Here is a 27,630-nt window from a genome sequence, read left to right as displayed (position 1 = left end):
TTTAAGTCCCATTAAAACGTCACATGGCAACATTATAGCGTGTGCATCTGATAGAATTGAGTTTAATCTCATAAAATTGTGTAATCCACGAGATGAAATCACTCGTCCCATTACGTGGCTTAACACAGAAGGTCATAAAGAGTTACGGCTGTACTTTTAACCATTTACCATATTCCTCAACCGCCAGTCTGAATAGTACAGAAACACTATTGTTTCATTCATTTAAATGAGATCCCATGACTGCTGTTGTCAGAGATGAATTATGTATGTGTTGATATGTGATCGACGTCGTCTCTCGGGGAATGTAGGACACATACTTATGCATAACAATAGTCTTTAGTTATATTCTCACCAACAAATTGTCCGTTTATCTCCTGTGTTCTTTTCTTCCCGAAAGAAAACTACATTCAGATTATCATCCGTTTATTTTATGCAACTGCTGTCGTGAAATCAGGTCCATCGCCAAATGGCGGTTACTGTATTCAAATATGCAGGATTGTTGCCCCAGTACTTTCACTAATTATTTTCTTCTTACAAAAACAAAGTCATATGCCTGTCAGTGACATTGCACAGCTGATAACAGCATAGTCTATTTAAATTAACTCTGATAGGCTGCTTTAAATCATGAATTGTTCATCACAAATGTTTCTTGATGTTTCACGTCATGCCTTCCCTCTCTCCAGACATTAATTGGCAAGTTGATTTGTTCCCAATCGGCCCGTTATATTGGTCTGAGTCAAAAAAAACAATCAGTCCATATACTGACTACAAAAAGAGCTGCAACAACAGGCTGTGTGGTGTGTTTCTACGAAGATGATACAAAGGCATTCTGAAATATTTTCACATCTAAATCAGCCATCGCTAATGTGTATATTTAGGTGGATTCAGATGCAAAACAGGTGAAACCTTTTAGACATTTTATGATTCTACTCAGTTTTTTATTTCACAAATATAAGTGATATAATAGTGAGTTAGGGTCTAAAAAAGATTGTAAAAAGATTTGGAAAAAAGAAAAATTGGCAGTATTGCTTTGGTAAAACTCATATTGGCTGCATTTGAAATGATATAGACCAAATCATGAAACTTTCCACATAATAATGATCATAGATCGTTGTTATTATAACCTTATTACATAGCTACAGACTATCTTTGGCAATAGATATTGCCAAGTTTAGTCATTGAATATATCTTTATTCCTCCTTTACAAAGTAAATGTTTTGAAATCCAATTTGTTCTTTATTTAGAACTAGTGATAAAACGGTAGATTATGAAGCAAATTAGGAACATGTAGGAAGCAAAATACAATAAAAACTCATAAATAATAAATAACCTAATATAAATAATTGAATAACTTAAAAGCTGCTAATATAGACTGAACCAAAAGGACCATAACCGTATGTATCTCTACACTGATATAGCAGTCAATGTATGTTATTTGGCTATGAATATGCTATTAAGGCCTTTGTATCTCAAAGAAACTCCAAGGCAATTTAATAATATATTTGAATATTTTACAATGGGAGATTAAAAAAAAGGGTATAATGTAAAACACACCGTATGGCTATCTAGGCCTACTGGTTTTAGCCTCCCATAATAAAGTGTGTCTCTAGTGCGTATTATTTCAGATTCTCTATATTATAATCTCAATATTTATCTGATTTCGTTACGTTTCTGTCACCGTGAAACTGGAGTAAAGTGTTGTTGGTTTTGAGGCCCGTCGCCGCTCGAGACGCCCCTCCAGCGTTGGTCGGATCCTCTCCGCCGGCGGGGAAACCTGGAAATCCCCGGCCGCGGTGAAGTGGTGTCGCTGGGATAAAACCCTGCCTCGGGGGGCGACGGTCGACAAAATGTGCGGTCGCTTCAGCCAAGAAGAGGCTTCCGAGGCTCTCTTTTTTTATTGTTTAACATCCTCAAATGCGATGAGAGGATTAATGAAGCGCGTCTGCCGGACCCATATGTCCCCTTCAGTGCCGCTTGTGCTTAATTAAAACCGAATGGATACTCGGGGGCCCCGGGTCCTCCTGCTGCAGGAAGACTGACTTACTGCTCTCTGCTGACATTTATTGAACCTGTTGAAGCTTTCAATGTGACTGTGATCAGGACAAATAGCAAATGTAACAAAACATATATGAGTTCAGTGTATTTATGAGCAAGTTATATATATATATATATATATATATATATATATATATATATATATATATATATATATATATATACATATATATAAATATAACTATGATGAAGAGCACTATCTTTATGGGCATGGATTTGACTCAATTATATAATTTTTTTCATATGAATTATGTTCTTCCTCACATTTGCAGCCGTTTTATTGTTTTTTATGTATTTATTTATTAGTTAATTAATCTTGTCTTTATTTAGGTCACGATTATTTCATGATCTAAAGATTGTGCCCGCTCTAAATCTTTAATTAAAAACACAGTATCAATAAATAAATTAGAAATGTCAGGTTACATTTACAGTGATATTTACCAGACTGTACGCTAACAGTCAGTTGTTTGTCGCTCTGTAATTGTGGGTGTAATTCGCTGCTAATTGGGGGTCAAATGGACAACAAAGGACGTCAACGGCAGAGTTATTAGAAGCCTCTCTGACGTCTCCTGTCACATCCTAATTAGGCCGATAGCACGAGCCTTTCTTCTTCTTCTTCTTCTTCTTCTTCTTCTTCTTCTTCTTCTACTTCTTCTTCTTCTTCTTCTTCTTCTTCTTCTTCTTCTTCTTCTTCTACTTCTTCTTCTTCTTCTTCTTCTTCTTCTTCTTCTTCTTCTTCTTCTTCTTCTACTTCTTCTTCTTCTTCTTCTTCTTCTTCTTCTTCTTCTTCTTCTTCTTCTTCTTCTTCTTCTTCCTCCTTAAGCCATGCACGAGCCCCGGACCTGCTCAGGCTCACATGCTCTCCCTAAAACCCCAAAGAGGCTTCCTGGCTTCATGTCCACACAAATCCGTAATGCAGGACTAATCACAATCCCTGCAACAGATGTCTGGATGCACATTGATTTTGATTGAGCTCAGGACGAAGAGCAAAGGCTTCAACATTTGAGGCTGAATATGATTTTGATAATAGTCACGTATATATATAGCAATGATTTAGTGTTGTTTTTTTTATTTTCTGTAGGTTAATTCAGTTTTACCCACTTTTATATATGGATCATACATTGAGTTATTGTTTGAAGCCTTAACGCCCACTTTGTATGCGGTTTTCTTTGCTGTGTAACTTTATATTCAAGTTTGTTCCTGGACTCTTCAGTTGCAGAGCTCATTTCACATTTCTCCATGTGAGCTGGCCAGCGGTTTGCCCTGAACCAAAGAGCAGCCGTCAATAAAAATGTTGGATTATCCTTCTTTCTGAGACGGGATTAACATAGCTCTCACATAATTCACATTCCTCCCTGCTTGGACAGAAATCAAGGACTCTAGTGATGTAGTAGAAATAAAAAAAAGAAGGGCATTAAAACGACATGTTGGTGATCATCACGAGGATTACATTTACTGACACTTTAATATATGTATGGCAAATCAAAAAGAGTAAAATATGATAAACATGTGCATAAATGAGGCTTCCTTCTTTTTTTCAGACGTGTTTACATGTTGTGTTGTGGTGTGTGCAGAAGCAGGTGGTAAAAACATGAAGAAACAGGAGATTTAGATGGATTTACACAGTGTTGGGTCAGGTCAAGGGGTCTTTATTGTTATTTAGTGTGTTTGTGGCCTTTACAGCTCCAATGGACCTTGCTTGCTGCTGGCTTGATCCACTCTGCACTCCCTTATGTCATTCAACTAACATGTCCTCATAATAATTTATCATTTAAACACTCGAGACAGGAAAATAAATCTATCAAATTCACAGCTGGGTTTGTGGTGCGAAGAAGTAAAATTGCATACAGGTGGTACAAAGAATCACGTTATTTTTTTTTTTAAACAAATCTAACACATGGGGAAAATAATTCAAAAACACACACAAGGGACGTTTATGCGCACACACGCAAACAGACTGATTGTCTCTTATAACTAGTTTTAAACATTTCTCATAAATTAATAGTGCATCCAGGTTCATGTCAGAGCTGCTTTTTCTCACACTCACACACACACACACACACACACACACACATTCTCTCTAACACACACACACACACACACACTCATGCGCAACGCTTTGATCAAAGGGGCCCTTCAGCGTGCCAACAAAATAAAAAAAGACAAGAGAAGGGAGTCTTTAAGGAGCTTAGAAAAAAAAACTGACCCATTCCTCACACTCAACCAAGTTAGGCTCACTGGATCTTTCGCTCTTTTGATCCTTTTTTCCTTTTGGTCAACACATTTGTTCCGTGTCCTTGATCAAAGTTGGGGAGAAGTCAGTCTGAATGTTCAATAAGTTAACCCAACAAGTGAGACAACCGGCTGGCAGTCCTGCTCTGCTCTGCCCGAGGTAGAAGTTGGGGCCCGAAGTGGTGGGAAAAAAGAAGAAGAAAAAAACGCCGCACTTGCTGCTCCCAACCGTGGGTATTTAAATTGCCTGCAGCTTGGGGGCGGGTGGGGGGGAGGAATTGTCCATTTTTTTTAAATTTCTCTCCCCTCACAACACTTGGAATTTCCACGCTGCTTGGTCTTTGTAATCCAAACAGTCCGCGTTGAAATTGAGCTTCCACGAGGAGGCCGTTTGGTCCTTGTAGTCCAGGCAGTCTGCAGCGCTGCTGAAGCCCAGCCCCGCCGCCCCGTACGCCGACGAGGAGAGGGACGACGCGTTGCTCAGGTGGCCGGAGACCCCGTTGCTCCCCATGGGGCTCATGGCGGAGCCCGCGGCGGAGAGCTGGTGGTGCATAGGAGAAAGGTAGGAGCCGCAGTCCATCCCGGTGAAGTAGGACGAGGAGCCCGTGTAGCCCTGGTTGTAGCCCGACGCCTGGCTGTAGGTCATGGGATAAGAGCGCTGCATGCAGGAGGAGGAGGTAGACAGCGGGTCGGAGAGCGGGGAGATGGAGGCCGGGCTCCAGATAGACACCGGTGCCGCGCTGCTGCTGCTGCTCACGGCCGGGAGCGAGGTGCTCGAGGGCGGCGTGAACTGCCCGCTGGCTCCGCTCTCTGAGCTGGCCTCTCTGACCGGAGAGCTTTTCTTCTTCACCGGCTTGCTGACCGCCTTGTTCTGCGCTCCACTTTGGGTTTGTTGGGCCTGTTGGCGATGTTTGGCTCGTCGGTTTTTGAACCACACCTGGAAAAAAAATGCGTTTAAATGAATTTAATTTAGATATGAAACAACTTCTGTCCCTTTTACTGTTTCCACTTTTAAAGATACTTTAAAAAAAAGTTAGATTCATGTGATCACAAAGCCACATTGAAAATAACTATCCCAGAAAATCATGTCATTTTTCCAAACTATCCATTATATTTACACGTTTCTTATACGTTCATTTAAAATAGGGTTATTCATAAAGTAAATGTCTAACGTATCTAGTATGATTCAAACGCAGGAAAGGACAAAGTATCGCCTCAAGAAATGACTGTTTCCAAGCACTTCTCCAACAATGACGGGGACACTTCGCCCTGAAGTGGACCCTCTCGTACAGATAAATGACCAATTATCGAGCTTCCATCAATAGACGGTTTGTGTTGGAGGCTCACCTGCACTCTGGATTCAGGCAGGTTGATCTTTAAGGCCATCTCCTCTCTCATGAAGATGTCCGGGTACCGGGTCTTGTTGAACAGATTCTCCAGCAGATCGAGCTGGGCCCGAGTGAAGGTCGTTCTCTCTCTCCTCTGTTTGCGAGGGGCTCCTGAAAAAAAAAAAACACAATGAAAAATAAGACCCTAAATATCACAGTTTGACTTCAAAGGCAGCGTAATTTAAAAATGCTTCTGTAACTTGATTATTTGATTCATAAACGATACTTTGTAATGCAAACGGTCGTTCACCAGCCAGTTGTTAATGTAAATAATATAATCTATGTTGATCATTGCACTGCGAATCATGCAACGTGGATGGTATTTTTTTTATGTATTTCTAATAAATCTTGGTGTATATTACCGTGGTATCCCACTGAGGGATGCAGCAGGTCCACTCCTGAGGATAAGCTCAGTCCGTTCACCGTGTACGGCGGCTGCTTCAGATAGGACATCATGCTGGCGGCCGGACGAAGAAACGAGAAAAATAGGGCAGAAAAAAATGTGTGTGTTTGTTTTTTTTAATCCTCTCGTCTCCGTTTAGTGTTTCAGTTCGTCCGGATCAACCTGGAGCAGGACACAGAACAGGAAGGTGTTTTTAAGGTTGTTGATATTCGTCGAAAGTCCGCGGAGTTTTACGCGCAGCCCTTTACGCACCACGGTGGGTTTAAAGAAGTGGGCGTCCTCGAAATCGCAGGGCTCTTAAAGGCGAGTGGAGACCCCCAGCTGTCCCTGCTGGACTGAGGATGCTCTGTCTGGCTGACAGGCGTTTACGCCATCACCCCCCACCACACACACACACACTAACTGCTACTATAACTCCGCCCCTTACCACCCCCACAAACACACTCCTCTCCTCCTCTCCTAGTACCACCAAAACAAAACATTGTCGTTAAAATGCGCACACTCTTTGGGCCCCAACCCGGCTCTCAATTAGCATATACCCACAGGTTAGGCGAAGCTAAATAGACAGCTGATTGGGGGGCCATTTGCAGAAACAAAGACCACTGTTGACCGATAAGTAATGCTGATAACAAAAGACTTTAGGGAACAAACAAAGAAGCCAATACTGCAAACTGAGCCCGTATTCAAATACAACTGAGCATCTTCATTTCTATATATTGGGACCATTGTTTGTTTCCACTAAAACCCTTGTACATTCAAATGTAACGAAATTAAAATACGAAGGACAACTTTAGCAAATAATTAGAAACATGGAGGCATTCCCCAAAGTGAATTCTGACAAAATATTGACACTCCTCGCGGCGATTCCCCTCCTTCCCTAATGAATTGCTCCCGGTAATTAGATTTGGAAGGTGAGACGATCTAAAAGTGTTGATTAGAGAGGAGCACTTAATCTTAATCTAAACAAACAAGGAGATGGCCCACTAAATGTGTCTCCGAGTATTGTGCATTAAAACAGCCTCAAATTGTACTTAAAAAATAGTAATCTTTGAAAGGACCACAAACGAGGTCTAATAACATCATATTAAAGTAACAGAGAACAATTCTTTGAAATTATTAAATATTTTGCAATGACAAAATAAAGCGAAACAATGTAGCCCTAAATTATATTGACAAGGATACTTAGTAATGAATAAAATAAATAGTATAATAGGGTCACTACAGAATACATAGTTTGTGAGACACGTGTACCTTTTTATTTTAAAGAAACATCATAGGAGATTAAATATGTATATGGAACATTTGAATTAATCTAGAAAATAGACCTAATAGCTATGAATTATAAATATTTAATATATTAGGCTATTTTTTTAATAATTTGGCCTGGTAAGAGAAACAAATGTTTAATAAACTGTAATATTTTCTTTTTGTTGTAAAGCAGCTAATTCGTCTATTAGTGTATATTCCGCATGCCTCTTGTAACATTAACTCCTACCTAGAATAAAGTTCCAGGACCCCAGGGTGCCTCTCTCGTTAGCCGGACCCCTCGTTTTTATAGAGCCAATAACGGCCACTCCTATACTCAATCTGTCACTTGCTCCACACCCGTTCAATAATAAATACCCTGCCCAGTCATTAATTATTATTGGCTCCGAGAGAATTTTTTTTTTCATCCTCTTCTTCTTTCTGTAAGAAATTAACGAGATAATCCGGACGGCACGCGCTGGCCTGATTACAGGACGCCAGCCACGACTCCGCATTCAGGCCTCCTTAATTTTCTGCGTCACGAAAATAAAACAAAGACTGGCATTGTATTTATCAGACCAGCTGACTGCCAGACAACCGACCCCCAACCCCCCAACCCCAGCACAACTAACCCTACAACTCACTTTCCCAAACTGACACATGCACGTTCATATGGACCCCTTTAATTAATACCATTATTTTATTTTATTTTATTTTATTTTGTTTTATCTTATTTTATTTTATTTTATTTTATTTTACTTTATTTTATTTTATTTTATTTTTCTTTACTTTACTTTACTTTACTTTACTTTATTTTTCAATTTTGAACTTCATTTTCTAAAATAGCATTTTTACATTAAAGGCTGTATTTCAATATAAATGTGGAACATTTATATTCATGTGTGATTTAAAAAAAAATTTATTCTCTCAGTCTACAACTTGACTTTATGTGTCAGCCCTCCTACATGCCTGAATACATCCACAGTCTATAGTCAAACATCCAGCAGTTGGAGTGTATTATCCGGAGTCGTGGTCTGCTCCACCGGCCTGCTATTAATCGGTTGAATGCCTCTTTGCTCCGAGCATGCAGCCCACAGAGGCGACAGGGAGAAAAGTTTCTTTTAAAACACGCCTATCCAATTATCTCCCTGTAGGCTATCTGCATGTCCATCGCACGCAGCTCCTGGTGACTTTCACCGTCGATTAACAACTTCTTACTTAGCTGAAATGCATTTAAACAAAACACATCACCCTGCTTTAACAGCGAAAGGTAAATAAGTCACTTACTTCAGCTGCTGGTTTTTTCTTTTTAAAAACGCCTCTCTCGGCAGAGCAGAGTGCATATCAAGCGGCTCTGATTATTCCCTCCCGACTAAGCTTGTTGGATGCGGATAATACGAAGAGATTCTCAGTATTTATCGAGAGAGAGAGAGACTGCGAGGGATTTTTTATTTATTTTTTGCAACCAATGAAAATGAGAGGAAATGGGCAGAGGTGTGAAAGGATGCAGCAGCTGGAGTAAAGTCGCCTGATGGTGACAACATCAGCTCCAAAAGCACCACTGATCGCCCTGCATGCCATTTCTTAATCATTTAAAAATATCACACACACTTCTCATTACATCTTTACGCTACATGTTTTATTTTCAACAGGGGACCCAAGTATTTAGACGTGGCAGTTTAGGTGCGTTGATCAAGAGCAGCCAATCAGAGCCGAGCACCTGCATGGAGCTTAGTGACGATCAAATAGTGGCCTATATAACCAAACATAGAGCCCAGTTCATAGTGAGAATCAGAAGATTTGAGCCGCAGCTTGATTGTCAAAATAAGCTGAGCAAGCAAAACGGAAACACTGTTTTGTAGCGAGAGGTGAAAATAACTTCTCGGGGATCTGTCACGGTTTGATTCTGTGTAACCCTATAAAGGAGATTTAAAGGGGGGAGAATGTACACCACCACTTCTAGTTCCTCTACGGAGACACATAGAGTATAACATATATATATCATCATGAAACTTCCCCAGTTGATTATAGGACAATTTCTTTGTTATGTGTTAATTAGCATTTCCAGATTAGAAATCTGAACATTGGATAAAGCCAGGTTCAAAATCCTTGTTTTATTTTGTTGACATATTACAGTCAAACGTTTTTTGAGGGGATTTTGGATATCTCTTTGTATCACTCCTTTAATCAGAAAATAACAGCCATAAAAAACTATTTTTGCCATGTTTTTAGGATTAAAATGTTGAATAAATCACGCTGTGATATATGAACAAGCCCCTCTGTGAAAACCTTCAGAATATAGAAATGAAACTTGGTGTAAGTGCTACTGATTTATGGCTCAGAAATCAAATAAAAGGCACTTTAAAGATATGTAAAGCTACAAACATTTAGAAGACACTAGGTGAATAGGGTAATAAATGTAACAAATAGACATGAAACTTCCCCATCTGATTAATAAGACAATTATATTTTTAAGTTTTCTGACGTGTGGTTTATATATGAAAAGCAGGCTTTATCTAATGCTAACTTGAGTAAGCTAAACATATCCCTAAATGTATTTTTGGGATGTTTTCTTACTAGTCTGAAAGGAGACATGTTATGGATGCAAATTAGCCTAAAATCTCAAAATTGACCAGTGCATGAAAATCAATGTTTTTTGCCTGGGGCAGCAGCCTAAATTATAGGCTATGCGTTGCTTATTAAATTTGCTGGGTTACACCATGAACCACTCATTTCTCTGTCACCCCCACCCATTACATCCCTTACATTTGTGTCCAGAGGGACATGCTGCATTTTGCATTCAATTAATTTTTTTTAAAAATTGGTTTCCTCCTATTTTGACGAAACTTTGGCTTCTGCAGCCCGGACTGACGGTTTTGATTGACGCTCCCAAACAAGCAGCAGGTTAGAGAACTAATTAGGAGTCTACATGCCAGATGAACAGACTGTGAGGCTGCTGGCTTGTTAGACAAGACTGAAATCAATACGACCTTTTTAAGACAATATGGACTCTATTGTATAGAGACCCATTGACGGTAGCCTATTGTTATATGATTTAGTGCAATTATATAAAGTCAGTGTTATCAATACAGATTCAAATTGATATAAAGTATAAAAACATTTTTTACTGTTGCATTTTTGTCATTAGTGGACTGAAATTGTTTCAGGCTTCTTTAAGTGGAGTTTCCCCCTCAGCCATAAAACAAACAGCCTATATCTGGTCCCCTTGTTGTCCCACAGCTATGTTCTTGGCTCACTCACGCAGAGCCCTTTCATCTTCAGCTCTGATATATAATTCATCGGAAAATATCTAATAGCCCTGGGGAGCGTTTCAGCTAAACGGGGCCGTGGTTGTAAAAAAGGTGAAGCCGCTTGTTAATGTCTGTGGCAATATGCCCTCCCCCTGTCTCCGGGCCAATTGACGAAGTCACGGTTTCTCCTGCTGTTAGGGAGACGAATTGAAGGCTAAGAATCGTGGGACTGAGATACCGCTCTCTCTCTCTCTCTCTCGGTGTGCTGGATAATACTGGCTGGCATGAGGAGAGTGCGATGTGCTGCCTCCTCTCTCCTCCAGCAGCTCTTTGTTTGCTTATAGGAGTGGTTAATATGGTTACAGACCATAAACGATGACACAAATCAGAAGAATCCTTTCTATGAGATTTTATCTCTTCATTCGTCTTCTAAATTTATATTTGGAACAAACCTAATCAACAGTATCTGGTTTCTTATTTTCAGTGTTTGCTGCTATAGCCTACATTTTATTTACGAGTCATTATTATAGGTCTTTGTTATTTCCATAATCTTCTTAATTAATTTAAAACATTTAAACAATTTAAGTTTGGGGTCTTGCGAGACACACACTTATCTCATGATATAAGTGCTATATAGTTTATTGTTGGATCCACGGTTTTCTTGCACCAACCATTTCAGTTCACTTTAGTTGTCCATCTCAAGATCAAATCAATGACATGGCTAGCTCAACCAGCCCCATCTGTTACACACTGACACACACAAACACACACAGTAAACTGTACTGGACATCATGAATGCTTGCTTTTTTTGTTGTTGCCATCTGCACCGTAGAACTCACTGATGAACTCATTGATGGATTTATTGATAGACTCGGCGGAGGAAGCGATACATGTATTGATGATTCTACAACAAACCGAAATGAGCGTCCTTGGATATTGAACTTCTGTGGTATCAGAGGATATACATGAGCTTCAGACAGCAGGTGCTGTTGTTTTTTTGAGGAAAAAAACAGAAACATAGACGGCTGTCATTTTCTCAAAATGTCGTGTTAAAGGCCTGATATTATCAGAAAGTGGAACACAGTGAAATTCATCAGTGTGTCTTTGCAAAATAGACGGTGCTCGGGGCTTGTTGACATGAGGACTAGAACTATAGTTGCTGGTGAGCTAACTGACATGCTAGCACGCTGGGAACATGCTAGTGCTTATCATTCACAACAGCTCTTTACGGTCCTTATATTTTCCTTTTTTTCCCGAGCTCACTGTCGGTTAGCTAGCTTGTTAGCTCACTGCTAACAAGACGAGATGATAATGTGTATATTTAAGGGACATATGACATATTTCTAGTGCTGTAGCTGGCGATACTAGCTAGTCTGTCACAAAAGCTCTTCAGACTACTATCTATTTTCTCTGTACGCCTTTTACTCTCTCCTGACATTTTCTTTTCAGAATTACGCATCATTTCCTTCAATAGTGAGGCCTAACTTTTGTTCCTGAACTGTATAAAACCCATACCTTTTTCTTTTTGGCTCTCCTTTCTAGCTCAGCACTGTCAAGACGCACAAATTCAAGCATATTTGTGGGTCAAATTTCACCAAAGTTGCACTTGACGGTTTAGTATTTGCATCGACTTACTTCACCCCCTCAAGCGAAGCCAGTGATTGCAACAATTCCATCCAAATTAATTTGAAAATTTGGCCCTGCAAAATTTCCAAAAGACTTGGTGGAGAATTTGTCTCTGATAGCTGAGTGTTAGTGTAATGTTTTTTACAACCTGCAATATTATCACCATTTAACCCCGTCTTCACCCACTGCTGCATGGCCTACACATCATATCATATTCATGCCCTTCATTGAGATACATCCACCACTTGTGGTTTGCCCAGGGGAGGGTTGAATGTCTTGTCCCTGCTGGTACCTCGTTAACCTCCCATGGCCTGTGGCAAGTGTTAGCCAAACTGAGAGGCTTCATACCTGGGTATTGGTCAGCAGGGACCAGCCCCGGGAGCCCTGGACCCCCCACCGGGCAAGGGGAGGGAGGCAGGCGGGACAGAGGAGGGCCAAACAAAAACACAACCTGGCACCCCCACGGCAAACAGCCCACCTACTGTCAGCCAGCATCTGGGGCACAGCACACAGCCTCTATTCACATTCTGATGCCGGCAAATACTGAGGAGCACACAAACACACGCACACACACACACACACACACACACACACACACACACACACACACTGGTGTAAGTGGCCTGGTTCATACAGCAAAATGTCACCTTATACAAATTCACTCATTGCAAACCTGCAACCGAATGAAAAACTATCTGGTTTAGTAGTTAGTTCGCAGAAAATAGCAGAAACGTATTTTTGAAACAACCTACTCTGACATAGTCTGTAACTGCAGCTAATCTTTTGTGAAGAGATTACGAGAGACAACATACATACATGTAGCTTTTTGGAGGCCCATGTGAATGCTTTGAATGCATTGTTTAACTGTACTTTCAAGTTAATAAAGGGCATGTGGAGAACAAAGTTTGGAAATTGCACGAAAGAAAGAATGAAGGACGGAGATTGGGGGAGAGAGTGACAGAGAGAAAGAGGGAGGAGGAGTGTAAAGTTAATCCAGTCTGAATCGATGGGCCCGGCTGCAGGAGTGACACTGAAAACAGTTTTTCTTTTCTTTCTTTTCTCTGCAAATTTGCTCTCCCCTCTCCCTCTCTCTTTGCTTCCTCCCGTGCCTCTCGCTATTTTTCTGCCTTCTTATCCTTTTTAATTAGAGAGGCTATTCTGCTGCACAGAGGACCTTAATCCCCAACTGACCAACAATGCAAAAAGCCAGCCTTTGAACAGCCGACCTGCACCCTTCCTGGCCCCCCAAAACTCCCCACCACCAATCGCTGCACTGCCCAAACACTCCACTGCTCCCATCGGCTCTTTCCCTTCTCCGTCTCTTCCAACATCTTGGACAAAGCGCTTGGGGGAACCACTGCAAAGAGAAAGTGTTTGAAAGAGCATTTTAATATCCGCCATGGTTCTCAAAAAGCTTTGGTTTGGTACCGGGACAAGGCCGAGGTCAAATGGCAGGTGACTCTGAAAGAAGAAAAGTTACTAGAATAACCTGCTAACATCTGAAGTGTATGGAAAAAAAGCAAAAGGTTACAAAGGAGGGACTTTAATAGAAAAAAGAGTCATTCTAGAGGACAAGGTTGCACCTGCTAAGTGTCAGAGAGGCCAAATCAGCACCTCCTTAAACTAATTTAGCTTTTTTGGCCTTTTCTTGATTTTATAACTTGTACTTTGTCATTAAACACTTATTCCTCTTTGTTTTATATGATGTATTCTGTCTCTTGTCTCACCCTCTTTACTCTCTCTTCTTCCTGTGAAACACTTTGTAACCTTGGTTTTGAGAAGCGCGACAGAATTTAAGTAGGCCGCTCGCTATGTTTTGTTTCATCGGTAATGGATTCAATTTGAAAGTACAGCACACGCACACTTGAGAGAATTGTATTTAGAGAGGATTTTGACTTACTTTCCTGACAGGCTAAAGTCACAGGTGGGTTAAAGTTAGCCATGTTAAAACATTTTAAAATGACTTTTGTAAAAGAACACATTTTTCAGAAAATGCACAGGTTAGACGGGGCATTTATAAAGAGCAGAAGCAGAAGCAAATTCCTCCACTGGGTCTCATTTCCATACGTATATTTATCTCAAGGCGGAGTCTATTAAGACTGATCCTTGTTGTCTTGTTTGATGATTATATGCGGCCATTATTAGTAAATTACCTCCAGAATGATGATGAGTCATGGTCAGGGAGAACAAACTCACATAATCTCAGATAAAATATTCATCAACCAGTCATGTTCTTCAATCTGTTTTGTGCCTTTGCTCTCACCGCTTTTCTTTTCTTTGTTAACTCAGGTTGACAGTTAGTAGTCCAGACTGGTGGTCCAGATATTTAAACTGTAAGGGGGCAAAATAATTAGAATCTCTGTCAATGCTAATGATCGCAATCAAACTCTGCCTAAAAGGAACTGAACTCATTTTCCTGTAATTTTGTTCAAGCGGATTTTCTGTAAACATTTCGCCAACATAGCAGTCTGACAAATTGCCACTGGAGCACAGTGTACTTACAACCCTGCATGTGAATGACAGAAAAATGGATTTCCTTTCACCGCCTACGACCGCAGTTTCCTATTCTTACGCCCCGAACATGCTGGCTCAACACTCCCTCATACAGACAGGGAAAAACACAGGCCAGCCAAACCCTCTGCCTGGCTAATCACAGGCCCAATATTTCCATAGCAGGCAATTAGCATCTTGCTTTTATGTGTGAAATGGCTGAGGCGAGAGTGGGAGCGAGTCGGGGAGAGAGGCACAGCGAAAACAGAGAGAGAATAAAAGAGCAATTAAGATGTTGGGTGAACGGAGGACAGAGACAGGCAGTCTGCTGCCGTGTGATTTGAGGCTTGCCGGCCCAGTAATTAGCCCTTCATTGTGAGATAATGGACTTGGCCGATCTTCCTGGTTCCCCGAGCCGCCCGGGCCGACTCGACCCATGGAAGGTCAAAGGGCACAATGTGCAGTTTGGCTCCTATACGTTTGGGTGTGCGTGTGTGACTGTAAATGTTGTTGTTGCAAACCATCTTTCAAGACTTGCGTCATCTAGCATTAAAGTCCAAGTCAGACAAGCAAAGAACAACAAAAGGATAGAAGTCTTAGCATTCAGGTAAATTAATAATCTTGTCTAAATCTACAAAGGTTTTTGGGTAAATCCTTGTTGTGCTTTATCCTTTTTGGGGGGGAGAGTGTGCCAGTGAGAGCAGCGCCTGGCTTTGTGGCGTTGGGAGTCATCACTCTCCCGGCCTATCACTCCTTTCTCCCGCCATCTTTAGAAGAGCAGTAATCTGTGAACCCTGAATCATAAGCTTTGGGTAAATCTATGTAATACGGGTAATTCGATGAAGCAGTATTTTCCTGGTGAGAGGCAAAATCCTGTTGACTATTCAAGGATTGAATCATCCAACAGTAATGCCATTAGACCAGTGCCACGGATTCCTCGGAAAATGCTGTTTAATTGCCAGTAACCAGCCATTGTTTGGTGACGGGTAAACACTAGCCGAGAGGAGGTGGATGGGGGGGTGGGGGGTGGCGGCGAGTGAGGAAGCGTGTGAAAAAGATGGCCCCTTCGGCTTCAGCCAATCGCCATTGAGGGACGGATTTACTCAGACTCGATGAAGCCCGCGCTGCCGAGTGGCAGAGGCACTGGCTTAACTTAAGTCTTCAGGAGTATAAATGCAGAGCAACTCTTTCCTTTTAATACAGGATTTGCTCAACAATGCGATTTAGGGGGGAGTCTGTTCAAGATAGACATTTTTTTTTTTTTTGAGTGGCGAGGTTTTTACGGATCAAGCCTTGTTGCTCACGTTTATTAGCCCGCGACTCCACAGCTCAGGGATTGTTGGTCGTTGTAATCGCCGAGCAGTTTATCCATGTTTGTGTTTGGCTTTACATATATGCACCCTGACACTAAGTCCCATTCTTTCCACCTGTGTTGGAATTCTTTAAGAACAATAACCCCCACCAACACCCAGCTGTTTATCCTAAGCCACACTTTTTAAAAAACTGACATTAACTGTCCAAATCATCATGAACTGATCTAAAGCTACTTGAGCAGTGTTTTTACTTTTACTAGTTAATCCAATTCTCAGCACACAAGGATTTTTTATGAGAATTTGAACATTTTGAGGTGCATTGTTGTCCTCCGGCGCGGCCCCCTGCTCTCAGGCCTGTCCTGCAGGATGCAGATTGGTAGTGAGAGGTGTGGCGGCCGAGGCTCGCCTCCATTGTGAGCCGGTGCCTGGGAGACGAGCAGCGTTGCCAGACCCGACACTGATTGGGTTTGACACTGCGTCCAGGAGGCGAGAAGAAGCTTTTCTTTTGCTCTTTTTTTTCTATAAGTAAAAGAGAGCCTTTTTCTGTATGAAAGGCCCCTCCTCTGCTCTCCTCTCTCCTCTAACTCCCCCTAGTTCTGTTGTGCTCCTCAGTTCTTTCTCTCCTCTCTTTACGTTCCTATATTGACTCCCACATTTATTTTTCTCAGATTAAGACCAGTGGACTTCTGTTTCTTTTGTCCTGCTCTTTTATTGTCCCTCTCACTTGGATGTTGACCAGTAAATTTGATCCTCAGCATCACAACATTAAAAATGTACTTTTGTCTTCTACCCCAATAAGCAACAGTATTTGTGACAGTAATTGCAGTTTCAACCATTGAGGCAAACCAAAATCGTCTCCTTCTCTAAGCTTGAAACTCTGCCACATGCTGAGCCCACTGTGTCTTCGGGTGGACACTTCGCCTCATAGGGCTCTTTCGTCACCATGCCTCGGGCTATGATCACACACTGCTCAACACGGAGCTTTTACACAGGATTTATCAATTTCAATTAACAATGCTTGAGGTACATTTTGTACCGCTTGTGCCCAAGTGGTACATTGTAGCCGCTATTTGTGTCATACAATGCAATTTTGAAGGAGTAGTTTGTGGATTAGCCAGGTGACGGTTAGCTTAGCTTTCAGCGAACAAGACCATATACCGCACGTTATGTTTGGCCGTCTTAATATGATCTTTTAAATCTGCATTTCCACTGTGCGCAACCGAAAATGTACTGAACCCAGCATATTCATTGGCGGGTACTTTACGGTGGAAAAAGTAAGCCTCCTGGAGCTCTATAGAAAGGACTGAGTGTCTCTTCGGCGTGACGCACTGGTTCTGCAGAGCTGCAAGCATCATAGCAACAGCCTTTAAAACAACTCTTTGATTGACAGACACATATACAGACAAATCACTGTTCAGACGTGTGGTGCATTGTTTATGGTTTGCCTCAATGGTTGAAACTACAATTACTGTAACAAATACTGTTGCTTATAGGGGTAGAGGACAAAAGTACATTTTTAATGTTGTGACGCTGAGGATCAAATTTACTGGTCAACATCCAAGTGAGAGGGACAATAAAAGAGCAGGACAAAAGAAACAGAAGTCCACCGGTCTTAATCTGAGAAAAAAGAAATGTGGGAGTTAATATAGGAACGTAAAGAGAGGAGAGAAAGAACCGAGGAGAGAGGAGGACAGAACATAATAAACATCTATGAAGACAAGTATAATATTGTTATCATTTTAACTGTGGTGAAAACCGAGATATTTCATCGTTTTACAGATATTTGTCGGGACTTTGTTTGGTCACCATAGCTTAGCTTAGCATAAAGTCATACAGAAGGTAACTTGGCTCTGTCCAAAATCCTCCTACGCACACCCCAAAGCTTAAACATTATGTCTCATTTGTTTATCTGTAAAAAAAAGAAACCTGAAGTGTAAAAATAACACGTTGGGGTACAGTCACAAAACCTTCCGTAACACCCCAATGTGTCGGTTATTTACAGCTTTAGAGGTGTTACTCATCTGACTCAGCAAGAGAGTGAAGACGCATCATTTCCAAAATTCAAACCACTTCCAATGTTGAACACTTTTACAAATGAAGGCTCATAAATGTAGTTTCAACCCTGAGGATTATGGGTAAGTGAGTTTAAATATCCTCATAAGACCACGGTTGGAGCACTGAAATAGTAGAATGTGGGAAGTTTTATTGGTATTGATTAATCTTCCGTGCTGATCACCAGAGAGCACAACCCCCTCGATCCGCTTAATAGAGGCACTAATGATGAGCTCCATTAGTTTAATATTTGCTTTTATCGCTGCACCCTTAGATGACTGTAGCGTTTCATTAGACATGTCTGCCTCATATCTCACTTTGCACCCAGAGGAAACTGTGAAGGGATTAATTTTATGATGGACCCCCTGCCTCCTCCTGCCTCCCTGCCTCCCTCCCTCCTCCTCTTCACTCCTTCCCTCCTTCCCTCCCTCCTCAGCTCAGCTCAGCTCCCAGCCACAGCCAGGGGACCCAGGAGGAATAGTGTCTTTGTCGTCCTGCCGTTTTTTGGAGTTGAGGAACAAGAGGAGTTTAATCCTCATTGTCCAGGAGACTGCAAAGGGTGAGGGGGGGTCCTCCGGCTGTAAAATGATCCAACTGGCCTCGGCTAATCCCCTCCTAACCCCCACTCCCCAGGCCTGACCCCCCTCCCGGCCTTAATTCATGCCCCCGTACTACCACAATATCACGCTACAAACACAAACACACAACCAAAAATGTAGAATGTGCATCTTAAAAACACAAAATCTGGCGAATGGTGACACAAATCGCACAATATCGAAAGTTTTTCCACTTCCTCTCTCTTCCTCACACTCTAATAATAATAATATAATTCATAGATATGCAGTAAGTGGTTTAGTGGGGTATGTTTAAGTGGGATTTAACTTAATCACCTGCACATATAGAGGCTTAATCAACTAGTAACCCATCTTCCACTCTGGGGATCCTCGCCACCAGTGGAGGTGTCTAATCAACTGAGACAACGTGTGTGTTGTGAATTAAAGAGTTATTTTAAGAAAATGAAAACAGTCTGATTTTGTACTTACAACTGGCTGTGGTGACATGTATGAATCTATATGTGTGTGTGTGTTAGTGACAGAAAATGAACAACAAACAGCCTCATGTCATGGCGTGATTAGGAGAGATGATGTGAGTGGTGGATGTGTGAGAATGTGTGTGTGTGGGTTGACAAAAAATAAAACCCAATATATAGCTTCGTTTTATTGTTCTTCTCATTAAATGAAGGATTATTTCCAGATCAGGCAGGACAGGGCTGGACGTCTATTTGACGTTAAGTCTTTCCCCAACGAGACGGATGCTCTCCAGTCTGCGCAAATCTTCTCCTTTGAATTTTCCTACCTTGCGCAGACCCCTCCCTCCCTCTCCATCTCTCTCCCCGTCCCGTTCTGTCTTTATTTCTCCTCTGTTTCTCTCTCCCCTCCTCTCTTTCTTTTTCTGCGCTCCTCCCTGAGTGACAGCTCAATGCCCAGCTCTCCCAGGCTTATCTAGCCTCAGCAGATGGTTGACTTGGATCACTGTTCATATGCCACGATCTGGGCTGGTGATAAAGACTGTTACAGAGTGAATATATGCTATCTTTCTCTTTTCTTCCTTTTTTTTCTTTTTACTCCTTCTCCTCTCACCTCCTCTTGATCTGCTGTCGTTTTCCCCCTCTCCATCCACCTCCTTTCATCTCTTTTTATTATGCAGCTCTTTCCATCTCTACCTGGACACGTCTGCTCCTCTCCTTGTCGTGTCCTCCACCACTCCTCAACTGTGCACTTTGTCCCAGCCCCCCCCCCTCAATCCTCCCCTCTCCGTCTCCTCATCTCCATCCATCTCTGTGCATTGAATCTGGTGCTGCTTGATTGTCTCTGCTTCCCTGCTGGGCTGGCGCCTGTCTAAAGGGCCCCAGGACCCTCACACACTGAGGGGCGCCAGCCATGCCAGAGATGCCCTCTCTTCCCTGTCCTCTCCCTCCCTCTCTCCTCCCATATCACTTCATCTGGTCCCTCTTCATCGCCACGGGACAGAAGAAAAGGTCAAATTGTGTGTCTTTCCGCTCTTCTCGCTCTTCTCTACAATCAAAGTTACACACAAGTCGACATCTCGGTGCATATTGTGCGCACATCTATGAAAAAAAAGCTCCAGTTGACCACTTTAATATGTTTCAGATTATTGTAAATATGTGCCAAAGAAGTACAATGACTAAACAGGTAACCTTCAAAGTGCTGCAGCCTGAAGCTCTTCTACACTCACATCTTCTGTTTTCATTCGTTTCATTTACATGATCACATGCATTCAAACAACTGATGTGCACTTCACAGGCTTGAATTGCCCATTTTATGTACTTCACTTGTCTGGATTGGTCATTTGATGTCCTCCTCACATGTTCTTCATTTTACACAGCCAACCAACAAAGCAAAAGGAGAGGGTATAGCTGCCACTCACAGATGAAAGAAGGGGACCGAGTGCTGCGAGCGATATGAGTGTGAATGTACAACACAGCACCTTGTATGGAAACGGAGAAAGAGACTGGCAAAGACACCCTGCACACACTCCATACATTAGATCAGCTCTGTGTGATGTGTGCCAGTGTAGTATGAGAGGGAAAAGACATGAAAGTCAGATGAAATTGTGTGAATGTAAGGTGGCCTCTTGAAGAAAAGATGTTGAAATGTATCAGATAATAAGCACAATGATGCCGGCATGGGCGTTTATACGGAGCTGTCACCCCATATGTGGTGGAAAACCTCCTCCCCTGCGATGCACCAGTGGGTCTATCTCTCTCTCTTCAACACTCCAGATTGTATTGCAGCCATCTTAATCTGAACGGTGGAATCTGGCATCCACACCGGGGCACCTGCATCCGTCCAGCCCGACCCACTTTTGTTCTGGTCCGACCCCCTAACTTTAGCCCCTAATTAACTCAACGGAAACTAATTAAATACAGCTCTAGTGGACCAGACGCCAGACAGAAAGAAGAAGAAGAAGGAGGAGGAGGAGGAGGAAACAGGGAAATGAGCAGAGCGAAGAGAGAGCGAGCCAACGAGACAGGCAGTAGTAGGAGAGAGGGGAGATCCAAAGCTTGGCCTCCAGCTCCTGAGACCAGTTCAGACACACAGGAAGACGGGGAGAGAGATTCAAAGATGGAGGGTGTTTGGGTGTCATTGTCAGCCTGGGTTATCCTGAGCTCCACACTGACCATATACTTCTTTACATGCTCTCATTTCTCAAGCTATTCCGGGTTCTCCCTCATAGATGAGTGTGGTTGCCAACTGCTGTAATCACAAGCACACCAGTCACATGACGCAACTGATGCCCTGGAGATATTTGGAAAAGGGTATAGACAGGATGGGGAGAGCCACGAAGAGACAAGAGCAGCGTAGAATGAAAGCAGGAGGAGGAGGAGGGTGGGGGGGGAAGGAAGGTACGGGACAGGATTGTGGGAAAAAGATCTAAATATGGGTTCAAACCAGCCAAGTGTCTCTGGCACGACGCCGCTGCTGCTAGTCCCAGGCACGGCTCGCTAAGTGATAGAGAAAGTAATTAAGAGAAGCCTGTTCAAGTAGATAGGCCTGTAAAGGAGATTTGAAGAGGGGAACTGATTGTGCATGTCTGATTCCAGCTCTTCAGAGAGTTCTCAGCCCCAAGGCTTAGCTTTCAAAGGGCCGTCTCTCTCCCTGTCTTATTTCTCCATTTCTTTTTTTCTGTAACATATATCTACAAACAAAATAGGACTCTGTCTTTTCACATATAAAGCACACGTGTGTTTATGGTGGATGGAGGACAGAGAGGGGAATTTAGCCTTAATCAAGACATCTATCCCTTTAGTATCTATCTCTATCCATCTATCCATCTATCTATTCATCCATCCATCATACAGCTCAATAGATGTTTCCTCTTGCTTTGCATAGGAAATAATGCATTGCTATTTTGACTTGAAAGTTCACATGATGTCTTTTCCAACAGGAATCCCCTTCTGAGTACATGGACAGGCTGACAGACATGATAGAGCAACACTGCCACCTACGATGGGCAGATAAACTTGAAGTCTGCCGGTTCAGCCTTGGAGACTATTAGTCAAGTCTGACTTGAGTTGCGTGCTTTGAAAAATGTATTTGTTGACAGTTTTTTTTGTGTGTTTTTGTTTATCTCATCCTAAATATTCACTCCATGTTTTTCTATTAGAAGGAAAGCTCCCAATAGTTCAGAGAGAAGTAGGAACAGTGTGTAGCTATAGGGCCACAAACAGACATATCCCTGATAAATAAAGATTTATTTAGATTTTTTTATGCTTTTTTCATGTTTATGTTTCTTGATGTCAGCGGTGAGACGACAAAGGCTCAATCTTTTTTTTAAACCTTATATATTACTGAATAATATAAATAGAAAAAGTACTTCTTTCTTCTTCTGTGTCTGAAAACCAGCACTGAGAGATTTTATATGATTCTCACATTACATGTTTTATAAAAACAGAATATGATCAACGACTCACCAGTTCTATCTTTACTATGACAACATTCTTTAGTCTGAAATAAACAGTCAGATTTTAATGCACAATTTAATTAATAAAACATAACTCGATCCTAAAATGGATCTTTTGAATTGAAGTGTGTTGTGATCATTCTATCATTTTATAATATGATCTTTCAGTAGGTGATCTATTTTTACTTCAGAGAGATTACGAGCATTTTAATGCCGCTGGAGACCTGAGGATCCATCACTGCTCCATCATCCGAGGTCAACACCACACCACATGTACTGAACAAGTCTGTCTGTCAGAATTAAAGCTTTTTAAACACTAAGCATGCACATTTGTGTTTGTTTTTTCCCGTTCCTTCAAAATAAAATGTATGCTGTTACATAACATGGAAAAAAATGAATCTTGGGTTACTTCAGTGATTTTATTTAGTCAGAAACCTCGTTAACACTTTAGTACAGTCTCTGTTCATTCACTGTGTTAAAATCATTAGGAAAATGAAACGCAGGGTTTTAAATGTCGACTATTGAGGCCTGTATTATAGGTTACTCTGCAGATAACTCAGTCTGGTACAGCAAGTGGTAAAGTGAAAACTACAACATTTCCCTCCGGAAAGTAGAGGAGTGAAAGTATTAAGTCTCTTAACTTTATTAGGCTTCTCAAGATAAACGCATATAGCTCAAAAACAAACTTGTAAGTACTTTCCTGGATAATAGCAAACTGGTAAAGAAAGACCAACGAAACTAATCTACTGGTGACATCTACTGGAGAAACTGCGGTGTTGATGCAAAATGTTAAAAAATAAATAAAATAGATCCAACTAAATCCTCAATTTAGCGTCCTCTGCTGGTAAGAAAGTAGACAGGTCAACAGCTCGACTTTATAGGGTTGCGAACGTTTGACACAACTTTCTAAATCACGTTTAAATCTGAAAATTACACTATTTAAAGTGGTTCAACATATACCAGGCTATAGGCTTATGGGCTGCACATTCACATACGTACAGTCCACTATTATGTAATCTAATGTGTATAACATGGAAAGCATACTGTTTGAAGAAAGTCTCTGCATTAAAATGTCTTCCAACAGAATTGAACTAAATCATGTATCTCCCTTTATCAATAATTTACTAATTGTGCTTAGTAAAGTCCTGTATAATAGAAAAACAGACCACATATTTGTTTTCAGGGTTTTAAATAGCGAGTACGTCGAGTGGGGATGAACATTAAAAGCTAAAAATCAACGTAAATATATATACATGTTTTTATCCTAATCGTGACCCCGCTCCAATGTATACAGTGCGTTTTTCTTATTTGTGTTTTTCTTCTCTTCTTATATTCATCTTCGATATTTTGTTCACATTGTTGCTCAGTATTTTTCTGTTAATACAACTGAGAGAAAATGTAAAAAGCAGTAAATAAAACAAATTCGACTGAAGAGGGGTAGGCTATTGTCTTTATTTAAATAGTCAGCATATTGGCCCTGATGTCTGCAACAAAAACAAAAAAAACTGCATATGTCACGCGTTACACCACTGTCGTAAAACGTTTCTGGCTGCTGTTGCAATGGCGTTTGCTGCGACAGCACTTTCCGGCAGCAGGGAAATTGAGGAGAAAGCAGCGACAAACGTCGCGAGCGGATACGTTATACCCTCAAATGTCTTTGGATTTATGCGATATTCGGTGAACTAACGTGTATATTGATTGTATACACCTTCACCTCGTGGATGAGCTCAGTGTTCAACGTTTTTCAAGCGTGAATCTCCACCTTAATGCGGTGGGATGGCCACAGTGCCGCCTGGGCCTAGTAGCGCACTGCCTGCATCCCCGGCTGATATTTCTCCTTTCCCCGGGGCTGGGAGCGCGGAGCCGGCTGGGCACGACGGTGAGCCGGCCTGTCACAGGGAGGACCGTGTACCCGCCGGTACGGGGAAGACGTCGGAGTCGGTAAGCGAATTTAACAGGTCGCTTAATTATAAGAAGCAGAAAAACATGCTAGCTCGAGCTAGCCCGGCGGCGCTGCACCTCAAAATGCAAGCCCGAGAGCAGCAGCAGCAGCTAAACGGCTTGGCCGGCCCGTTAGAGGACGCTGACAGCCACCAGCAGCATGCCGGAAACCGGCCTGACAATCCGAGACCGTCCGTGGACAGCTGTGACAGCAGCGGCAGCAATGAGGAGGCTCCAGAAATCGCCAGAAACTACAGTGAGCGATGCCAACACGAAGGCCCCTTCTCTAAAAACGGCAGTCACTCTCCCTTAGTTAACAATAGCATGAACGGGATGCCGGGTTTCACGAGAACTGAGGCGGCCCACGGACACTCAGGGGACAAAGGGGACGAGGAATTCGACCTCACGGAGCCGCCGGACGACGCCGGGCCCGGTGGACAGGAGAGCCCCGCAGACCTGCAGCCACCGGCCGCGGAGCTGGCCCGGCTCGACCTCAGCGGGTCTCTAGGCCGAGCGGAAGAGGACAGCCACGGCATCCGCTATGTCCGCTACGAGTCTGAGCTTCAGATGCCGTGGATCATGAGACTGATCACCAAGGACTTGTCTGAGCCTTATTCAATTTACACCTACAGGTACTTCATCCACAACTGGCCGCAGCTCTGCTTTCTGGTGAGTGTGACATTGAAACCATCTCGATACCTGTAGTCACTCAAACACACATCATCTATAGGTAAAATAAACCCAGCCACCCTCCTATTGCTCATGGACTGTGGTTACCTAAGGCTGCATATAGCATTATTGGGGCTGGGTGTGACTGCACGCTTATAGCTTTCCATCAACTGTTGGTGTGTGTCAAGGCAGCCAAACTGCTGAACACACACACACACACAGCTTAATCACGCACAGGTAAATGTGTGGCTGGCAGCACATTGGTTTTGAAGTTGTATTGTATATGTTGGCAGCTAACACCCACTTTTCTATCACAAAGACTTGACCCTTATCGGTTTCGTGGCTTTAAATCTGAATTAATAGCTGTGAAATCTAGAAAAATGTAACTGACATGACAATATCGTTTATGGTTCATGTAAAGGGTCTTCTGTCCGGTCACATGTACAGCATGCAAAGGTTTTAAACCCTTACATTCCAGTTTTAGTTGAGAGTAATGTGCTGTAAGTCGGTGTTTCCTCTTCTACCGACATTGTCCGGTCAGGGGTTTCCACTTTGACAAACACTGTCCTTTCTTTGTTCATCCTCCAAGCCTCAAGGTTGTAAACTCCCTTCCAGTTTGTCTGGACCGATCCATGTAACATAAAAGGAAGTGTCTTGAAATAAAGGTCAGAGGTCAGCCGGGGAGAACCAGCTGAACTGGCAGGATGACAGGGACTGTAGAGGAGCTGTAGGCTTCTCCCGTCGACACTCGGAGGACCTAAGTGTTGTGTGTGTGTGTGTGTCACAGGCCATGGTGGAGCAGGAGTGTGTCGGAGCCATCGTATGTAAGCTTGACATGCACAAGAAGATGTTCCGTCGCGGCTACATCGCCATGCTGGCCGTGGACTCGAAACACAGAAGGAAAAGCATCGGTGAGATCTGGACGCTGCTTGTGTCTCGTACAGAACAATTTATTTATATAGCGTCAAATCATAACAGAAGTTCTCTCGAGGTTCACATAGAGCAGGTCTAGACGGTCCTCTATAATGTCCAAAAACCCAGCATTCACCTATTAGCAAGCCCTGGGGTGACAGTGTCAAGAGATTATACATAACAGAGAATAAACCTAAAAGTCTTTCCTTTCACAATGTGGAGCCGAGACAAAGTTGCACAACAGCGTCTTTCGTGCTTTCTCTGACAACCAAATCTCTTGATGCAAATGCAGTATTTAGATAAGTTATACACTCCGGGTTGATGTTTAACACTGTACTTGGACCTGAAGAGACGTGTACTCACTTTATACTATCAGACATCGAGCGTTATTTTATTATTTAAAGTTTGTGTTGTGTTAATTTGCATGCTGTCACTAACTTGGTCTCTTCTGTTTCAGGTACTAATCTGGTGAAGAAGGCCATCTATGCCATGGTGGAGGGCGACTGTGACGAGGTGAGAGGCATAGACTCGTTTAGAGCGTGCTTTAGTACGTCCAGAGGATATTAAATACTGTTCATACATAAAATACAAACGCATTAAATGATTGAAATACATTTGTCCATTTAGTCCTTGTTTTGGTGTTGGCCTCCGTGCAAGGACCAGTGCTCTCTCCCCGTCCTTCACTTATCTGAGTTTGCTGCTAACCTTGGATTGATTGTCAGCTTCTCTCAGTATTTTCTCTCTACAGACTATTTCACTCGCTCTGCTTCTCTCTGAACAGCCGCATACTGACTCACACACACACACACACACACACACAGATCTTCTTCGGACACACAAACAAGAAAGATGGCTGAACTATCCTTCTTGCGACTACATTACGACATGATAACGAACCATGTTCTCTATAGCAGTGAATGGAAACAAAAAGCTAGTGGGTCTTATGAGGTACTGATCCATAATCGGTGTATCGTTGACACGACCCTTAGCTTGGAGAGGCAGACTGGAGTACAGGCACGAAAGCAAAGCAATGCACCACTGTGGACGACGGCAGCAGCAAAACATATTTTCGACACCTAAAAGAAAGGCCCACCCCAAAAAACATCAATGTCGTTTTAAGTGTACACTGTATTTAGAATATTTTTATCCCTTTACCTTGCCGTGACGGCCGTTTCTGACTGGGACATTAAGCATCATCTCGGCTCTCTTCAAAGCCACCAGCCTCCATTGAGGAAACACAGAAATGTTAGTGTTGTGTCCTGTGCTCTTCAGTCAAAATGTCTGCTCCATGACGCGGATAGACCGCTGTAGCATCCAGACTGGCAGCAGTGGGAAACAGCTAGCTAAGCTTAGACTAAAGTGTATTTCAACTACTTCAAAACTGTCGTGTGTGTGTGTGTGTGTGTGTGTGTGTGTGTGTGTGTGTGTGTGTGTCTATTTAACACGCATGCATATAGAGCATGAGACATTGTGGTGTAATCAGCAGCTAGTATGTTCATTGAAGCTGTTCTTGACCAACGACAGCTGACCCTGCAAACTGCACACATAGCATCTAAGATGTCGGGTGC

General features: G+C 42.3%; 2 protein-coding genes across 4 annotated transcripts in view; one reads left to right on the top strand and one right to left on the bottom strand.

The window, feature by feature from the left end:
* Window positions 1-4,501: 4,501 nt before the first annotated feature.
* On the bottom strand, window positions 4,502-6,131 carry LOC142942061 (homeobox protein OTX2-like). The gene is made up of 3 exons (XM_076084232.1): window positions 6,038-6,131; window positions 5,635-5,786; window positions 4,502-5,224 (listed from the first exon to the last, which is right to left on the bottom strand). The coding sequence occupies exons 1-3, from the start codon at window positions 6,129-6,131 to the stop codon at window positions 4,595-4,597; spliced, it is 876 nt and encodes a 291-aa protein (XP_075940347.1). The 3' UTR covers window positions 4,502-4,594.
* A 17,951-nt stretch (window positions 6,132-24,082) lies between these two features.
* The window catches only part of naa30 (N-alpha-acetyltransferase 30, NatC catalytic subunit), an 8,139-nt gene continuing 4,591 nt past the window's right edge, over window positions 24,083-27,630 (top strand). For all 3 annotated transcript variants that reach the window (XR_012951604.1, XM_076084773.1, XM_076084772.1), the window contains exons 1-3: window positions 24,083-25,150; window positions 25,938-26,061; window positions 26,520-26,575. Coding sequence is in view for 2 of the 3 variants with exons in the window: in XM_076084773.1 (XP_075940888.1) it covers window positions 24,317-25,150; window positions 25,938-26,061; window positions 26,520-26,575 (1,014 nt within the window). In the remaining variant the exon portion in view is untranslated. The remainder of the gene's footprint in view (window positions 25,151-25,937; window positions 26,062-26,519; window positions 26,576-27,630) is intronic.

The sequence above is a fragment of the Anarhichas minor genome, unplaced genomic scaffold, assembly GCF_050575085.1.
Source record: "Anarhichas minor isolate MPS153535 unplaced genomic scaffold, ASM5057508v1 ptg000136l, whole genome shotgun sequence".
NCBI lineage: Eukaryota > Metazoa > Chordata > Actinopteri > Perciformes > Anarhichadidae > Anarhichas > Anarhichas minor.
The sequence above is the reverse complement of the archived record's forward strand: the minus strand, read 5'-3'. Positions and strand labels throughout refer to the sequence as shown.